Raw genomic sequence first — 7,500 nt, forward strand, 5'->3', positions numbered from 1 at the left:
AATGTCAAGAGGTGCTAGTTCATTTTCCTCATCTTCCTCAAGTTCAGTCTCCCCCTGAAGATGAGTTTTTGAAAAATAAGAATTTTGCTCATCAAAGGTAACATCAATAGAGACAAAGGTTTTTCTTGTGGGTGGATGATAACACTTATAATCTTTTTGGGTAGCAGAATAGCCAACAAAGATACATTTGAGTGCTCTTGGATCTAATTTTTCTCACTCCTGATTGTGAATATGAACATAAGCAGTGCATCCAAAAATTTTGGGTGTAAGATTATGATGGGTTCGAAAGGTTTTTCTTGTGGGTGGATGATAACACTTATAATCTTTTTGGGTAGCAGAATAGCCAACAAAGATACATTTGAGTGCTCTTGGATCTAATTTTTCTCACTCCTGATTGTGAATATGAACATAAGCAGTGCATCCAAAAATTTTGGGTGTAAGATTATGATGGGTTCGAAACTCTGGGTAAAAAGAGGACAGGGTCTCCATTGGAGTTTTGAGGCCTAAGTCTGTTGAAGGTAATCTGTTTATGAGATAAGCTGCAGTTAAAAGAGCTTCCCCCAATAGGATTTAGGTGTATTGTAGTGAAATAGGAAAGCTCGCATGGTGGCTAGAAGGTGACCATTTTTTCTCTCTGCAACCTTATTTTGTTGTGGGGTATGAACACAAGAGGACTCATGGATGATTCCTTCACTCTGGAAGTACGAGGAAAGGGTTTGGTTGAAATAATTTTTGGCATTATCGGAGCAGAATCTCCGTATTTTTACTCCGAATTGATTTTGGATCATGGAATGAAAGATGAGAAGAATGATGCTAACATCAGAATTTATTTTTAAGGAGATATATCCAAGAGACTCTAGTGTAATCATCAATGAAAGATACAAACCAACATGCTCCAGAGATATTGGGGATTTTTTAGGGTCCCCATATATCACTATGAATAAGGTAGAAGGGGGTGTCACATCTCTCACTTTGTTTGGGAATGAGGTTCTTTTATGTTTAGCCAACTCTTTCATAATGTAAATTTTTATTTTCTATTTTCTGGAAAAGTTGTGGATACATGTCTTGGAACATCAAAGGATGGATGGCCTAGTCTATAATGATGAAGCCAAATAGTGGATTTCCTATCAACTAGGGATAACATGGAGTAACTATTTTTAGATTGGTTTGGTTCTTCTAGGTAGTACAATCTTGTTTTCTCCTTAGCAAGTCCAATCTTCTTCCCCAATCTCTGATCCTGAAATAAGCAATACGTAGGGTTAAATAAGGCTTGACAACTATGATCATTGGTAAGTTTTTGGATTGATATTAGATTTGTGGATAATTGTGGTACGTGAAGGACATTTTTCAGGGTGAGTGAGGGGGATAATATGATGTCTCCTTGGCCAGCTACCGTGGTAAGAGAACCATCAGCAGTAATGATTTTTTTGTTGTTTGGGTAAGGAGTATAGTTTATGAGGTGGGTAGGTGAGTTGGTCATGTGATCTGTGGCTCCTGAATCAATTATACATAATTCCTTTAGATGATTTATGCAAGCACTTAAACTAAAAGAAACTGGAGTCTTACCTGAGAGTGCAAGTGAAGAAGAAGCATTTGGTTTTTCAAGAGATATCAGGAGTCGTTTTAATTTATCAATATCTTCTTTATTGAATTCTCCAAGGCTGGACTGTGCTTTTGGTTTACTTGTAGTGTTATTGGCATGTAATGTGCTCCTTGTTTTGCCCTTTTGATTCCACTCCTTGCTGGGGGGTTTTCCATGTATTTTCTAGCACGTTTTCTTTCTGTGTCTTGACTTTTTACAATAGCTGCACCAAAGTGAGTCATTGTCTTTGAACATTGAAGAATCTTTACCCTTCTTCTTCCATGACGATTCTTTGTTCATTACCATTGCTGAGCCTTCAACTCCCTTTGATTCTAACATCACTCCTCGTCGGCTTTCTTCTGCACGGATGAGGGAAATTGTTTCATTGAGTGATGACGTCTCCTCCTTGCCCAGAATTTGAATCCTAACTTGGTCAAATTCTGCATTTAGTCCTGCAAGAAAATCATAAATTTTATCTTTTTCAATAAAGTTCTTTAGGATCACAGCATCTTCCAAACATCTGGTTTCTATGCATCTATAGTGATCAAGTTCTTGCCACAGATTTTGTAGAATGGTGGCATACTCCGTCACAGTCTTACTCCCTTGCTTTGTGCTTCCAACTTTGACTTTAATTTCAAAGATTTGAGCCGCATCTCGAGCTTTGGAAAAGGTCTGTTTGGTAGCATCCCATATGTCCTTTGCGATCGAAAGGAACATAAATGTATCACTAATTTCTGGATTCATGGAATTCCACAACCATGACATAATCATGGAGTCTGCTTCATCCCATACCCAAAATTTAGGATCTCATTCTTTTGGTCCTCCTCCAAGGAGGTGATGTACTTTCCCTTTCCCCTTTAAGTAGGTCCTCACAAATTGAGACCACTTTAGATAGTTTTTCCCATTTAGACGATAGGAAGGTTGCATGCTTTGAAGGTCACCTCGTCCTTGGTGCACCATCGATTCCTCCGTTTGGTCAATACTTTGGGAGGAATTGATTTCTGACATTATGATAGTGTTTAAGACTATCTACCTTGGTTAGCAAATGAAAGCTTTCCGGAATAAATTTCCCTTGTCAACAATAAAGGTCGATAATAAGGATTTTTTTTCTTTTTCCTTTTTTTTCTCTTTTATATAAAAAGAACCGAACCTGTCATGCCTTAAAAGGAAATGCTCGGGTTGGAGTTAGGGCACGAGACCCTTTTCTTGCACGCAGGCACGGCTTTCTCCCGCGAATCGCAGGCGTGGATCGGGCTTCCGATCGGCTTCGACTGGGTCGTGCGATCGGAAGTGTGGATCGAGCGGGGTGCTTCGCTCCTTCGACGATCTTCCCTCCCTGTCGGATCAGGATGCTCGCTGTCCGCCGTCCTCTCCTTCGTCCTTCAGCTCTGGAGAAGACAGCCGACGATGGCGTTCGGACGATCCTTCTCGGATACGCTTGGACGTTCGGCTCTTAGCGGGAGTCTCGACGACTTTGGCCTTCCTCTCGGATCAGAAATTCCGATTGGTGCTTCGACTCCGTCTCGTCCCATCCCGGCGTACACGGGTCGGCATGATCAAGTCCGAGCTTCTTCTTTTTCTCTTCCTCCTTCGACGATCTAGGATCGTTCTCCGACTGCAATTCAGGCCGTTGGCTCTAATACCATGTTAAAACTGAGAATTTGAGAGGGAAATGCTTGAATTTTATTATGCAATCTACTCCCTATTTATAGATCTATACAAGGTGTTTTGATAAGGAAACAAATAACTCTAGAATAATGAGAATACAATTATTCCTAAATCAACTATGGAAGGAATTAATGTGATCCAGGTGGTCTTCCCACGGATTACTGTTCACGGCCGTGGATTCTTTTTGGATTGTGAGGTTGAGATTTAACAGTTTTTAAGATGCTCCAAATTTTGTGTGAAATAATTGGCAGGAATATAAGCATTAGTATATGGCAATCATCGTTTGGGAATTTTGGAAGCATGCTAAAATTTTGAATTATGCTGCCTTCATTTGTTTTGTGCAATACTCTAGAGAAGGGTGATCTCTTGACTGATCAGCGATGTAAGCATGGATATTTGGCCTTATGACAATTGATTTGTGAATGATTCTTAATGCGAGGTGATGGCGGACGAATGGAAGTTCCTTCTTGTTCCCTACCATGATGATTAATAATAGGCGAAACATGGTGATGGCGGACGAATGGAAGTTCCTTCTTGTTCCCTACCATGATGATTAATAATAGGCGAAACATGTATGTTTGGTTCTCCAACTGTTGATTTGCCAAATTATTCCTCATTAGAGAGGTGATGGAGTGCTTGCCAATCTCATATGCATTGCATAGATTGATAATCAAGGAGATTTGAACTTGCTATTACGAGTGCAAGATCGCTTAGCTTTGAGTATTAATTAGTAACAATGAAAATTTCCATGACACCAAACTTTCATGTGTAGGAAAATTTTTTGACGTTGGTAGAGATTTAAGGGCATGCCGTTCAAATCAATCACTTGCTTCTTGCACACAGTCAAAGAAAATGTGAAGTTTGTCCTGAGAAAGGCTTTCCTAGTAAGACATCATGATGCTCATGTTAGTAAATGATATTTTAAGATTATAATAGAATAATATGGGCTAATCTTTCTCGTAAAAATTTTGAGAGCCAAATTATTTCCAAGGGTTTTAGAATTTCTTTACCTTTCCTCATAGGGGTATAATTATATATGTTAACGGTGAAGAGTAGTTCGGTACTTTCATGGGTATGGACCATGAATAGAGGTACCATTATTTCCATGAAATCTACTGGATGGAAATGCCCTTAACTGAGGGGGTATTTTTTGCCTTTGTTTGACAGAAGTTTGAGAACCGAGCACTTCTTCTACCAGATTTATGCCAGAAGTTGTCAGGCTATTCTACTTCTGGTAGTGATGGATAAATGCACGAGTCCTTTAAGCCTTGAGATTTGTGTGGTTGATGATTGAAATTAGGCTGTCAAATTGCTCAAATATTGATTTTAGTGTGATCTGCGCTTGATCATGAGATATTGGTTGACAACTCTAATCAACTGGAGCGTGTGGTGATTTATGGTTTCATTCGTATTGAAGTGATCATAGTTGAGATTTGGAAGTATTGTCGCTTCATTTTATCTCTGTTGCACAGAGATTGCATAAATATGAATTTTGACAACATTGTGCTAGGATTAATTGATTTTAATATTTTTACACGGATGCATCAATATGCATCCTTATGTATATGATATCTTTCAGTTCTACCATCAGCTATGTTCTCAAAATATTTCAGTAATTATGAAAGTAAACTGCAATGTACTTGAATAAACGATTCTTTTTTGGATAAATGATTTCTTCAGGTTCTTTTTTGAAGCATGTGGGTTTGGAAAGGATCCTCTTGATTCTACCACGATGATGTACACCAGGACACCCTCAACTGATCAAAAGGACAATTTCATGGTCAAAACTGTAGGTCGTATGCAGCTGGTGGTTCCTCACTCTCTTGAACTATACCCCTCTGAGAAGGAACACTGTGGAGGCTAATAATCCAGGTGAAGATCCCAAAGAAGCTCTTTGAGGCGCTTACTCTATTTGAAATTTTGATATTTTGGAATTAGGTTTATCATGTCAATTAGGTTCACGTTACATTGAAAAACCAGCATACAGGTCACTTTTAAATATTGAGAGCATTATGTTAAAGGTCCTCTCCATTATTCTTTCTTTTTTTCTCTCCTCTCCACTTGATGTTTCTCGACACTGGAGTCTTTCATCTCCATAACATAACCCATCCCACCAAATGTAAACAAGGTCAAAGTTCCTCCTCATAATGGTTTTTATCACAAAGGGCCTAGTTGCTTAACATGCACCATCTGTAAATTTAACTGAAGCTTATAATGGGTTTGAACAACAGGCCTTCCGCGATGTTTTCCTAACAAATGAAGGATCTTATTGCACATGTCTCCTTTTGACCTTTAGTAGGTCCCTCCCATTATGAAATATCTTCTATTGCTATCAGGGAAGCTGGTTGAATTGGTTTAACGCTTATGCGAGGTGGAGAAACGTGAGATTATTGGAAAAAGAAACTTGCTTTTCTGTAACATTTATTTTTGTCCTAATCTGAAGCAGCGTCAATGGCAACAGGAAATTTCATTTACTAAACTTTTAATAAATTGCATTGACTTGTCTTTATTCATTCTAAAGTTTTCTAGAAAAGTCATGTCCTGAAACTTTCATGTTGGAATATGATTCTTCGCATCAGAAGGGTGTGAAGAATCCTTTGTGAGTGCTTTGATGATGAAGAATCTCTTAGTAAAAGCCAGCTTTTGTTAGAAACCTTACTTTTTATCTTGCTTTTTTCATTGTTATCCAACTTCACCAAAAGATAGAAAAAGAACTTGGTAATCTGTTTAACATCTCTCATTTTTGTGACCATCGAATCCAAAACTTTGAATATGACTAAAATTAGAATTGAGGTTTGCATTATATCTGCACGTGGCCTTGGTGGCTCCACTTCTCTCCTGAAGCCCCAGTGGTTAGCTGTGGGATGGATTGATCCAAATAGCAAATATTGCACGAAGATCTACAGCTCTGGCAACCCAAACCCAACTTGGAAAACCAAGTTTTTATTTGATGTCGATGACAGAAGCTCTAATATGCAAGATTTATCCCTGACTATAGAGATTCACAAGAGGGAACCTATATTCCTCAGAGATAAGCTTCATGGAATTGCAAATATTATGCTCAAAGAATTTTTGGTCAAGTTCTTGAAAGATACAGATACATTCAGGAGTGGACTTGAAGAGGTTGGGAGCTTTCAGCTGAGGAAGCAAAATTCTGGGAGGCCTCAGGGGTTTGTTGACATCTCTGTTCGCATATCTGAGGAAAGAGACGGTGTTTCTTCCCACTCAGGTATTCAGAAACATACCCAACTTATTGACGACTTACTGAAACTTTCTATTCTAAGTTTAGGGTTTAGTTTGATGATAGGCCTCTTGCTTTATTTTCTGCTTTTTAACTGATCTATTTCCTATTCTCTTTATCATTCTTCCTTAGAGATCTTTTTTTAGTTGTTTCCTTTTTTTTGCAAAGTTCTATGCTTGTTGATAAGGTGCAATATAACTTGGAAAAATATACCTTTTCTCCTCATCTCTTATATTTCTTATCAATCATAATTGTTAGCTTGTTGATAAGGACGGTTGACAGCTCCTCGATTTAGGGTTTATTGGGGGTAAAGGGGTGGTCATTAATCAGCCATCGTTATTGCATAGATGCTATCACAAGTTGAGAAGTTGTTGTGGCTTTGTTTGGGACGGTTTTCTTATTGTTGCTTAAGGCTTCATTTGGGACGGCTTTTTTACTACTATTTGAAACAGTTTTTTTTTGTATAAAAATTAAAATTTTTATACTAAAAAGCTGCTTCAAAAAGCAGTAAAAAAGGCATCCCAAACAAAGCCTAAAACAATTCTAAACCCGAAACCCTAAAACTTGTGTTAGAAAGTTGTTTTAAGAAGCAGCAATAAAGCCGCCCTAAATGAAGCTTGTGTTTAGTTTTATTTTCAGCATTATTAGATTAAGGTATTCATATAATTGCAAATTCTAATTTTATTTGCAATGTCCCATTCCATGGTCACTTTTTATAATTTTATACATTAAGTCATAGCAAAAGTCTAGGGTTTTTCTCATTGGTGATGAATTATTGAATTTGAGTTCCTTCCTGACCTAATTAATGTGCTGTTTCTTAAACAAGACAAATGCTGATGGACAAACAGTTAAAAGAAACAAGAATCAGAGTAGGGAGTCTCACAAAATATTCCACTGACCTACAATTACAAGCAGAATTAAGGGGCCAAAGTCACCAATAGAGCGGTTAATAGAGACAATACTTTTATTAAAGCTTTTTTTCTTCCCTTTGCGTTCCAACTTTCAAAGC

The 7,500-nt window shown here is 38.0% G+C and overlaps 2 protein-coding genes across 8 annotated transcripts in view; both read left to right on the forward strand.

Moving 5' to 3' along the window:
* The window catches only part of LOC110113561, a 31,112-nt gene extending 24,902 nt beyond the window's left edge, over nucleotides 1–6,210 (forward strand). For 2 of the 6 annotated variants that reach the window (XM_020846197.2, XM_020846200.2), the window contains one exon: nucleotides 4,931–5,524. In XM_020846197.2, coding sequence (XP_020701856.1) covers nucleotides 4,931–5,114 — 184 coding nt within the window. In that variant the 3' untranslated portion in view covers nucleotides 5,115–5,524. Of the gene's footprint in view, nucleotides 1–4,930; nucleotides 5,760–6,036; nucleotides 6,054–6,094 lie in introns of those variants that run through there. The other 4 variants (XM_028700612.1, XM_028700611.1, XM_020846199.2 and 1 more) reach the window with 4 other exon arrangements.
* LOC110113562 overlaps nucleotides 5,901–7,500 on the forward strand; it is a 2,377-nt gene continuing 777 nt past the window's right edge. For both annotated transcript variants that reach the window (XM_020846201.2, XM_028700613.1), the window contains exon 1: nucleotides 5,901–6,479. In XM_020846201.2, coding sequence (XP_020701860.1) covers nucleotides 6,023–6,479 — 457 coding nt within the window. In that variant the 5' untranslated portion in view covers nucleotides 5,901–6,022. The remainder of the gene's footprint in view (nucleotides 6,480–7,500) is intronic.

This window comes from Dendrobium catenatum, unplaced genomic scaffold (assembly GCF_001605985.2).
Source record: "Dendrobium catenatum unplaced genomic scaffold, ASM160598v2 fragScaff_scaffold_1557, whole genome shotgun sequence".
Taxonomy (NCBI): Eukaryota; Viridiplantae; Streptophyta; class Magnoliopsida; order Asparagales; family Orchidaceae; genus Dendrobium; species Dendrobium catenatum.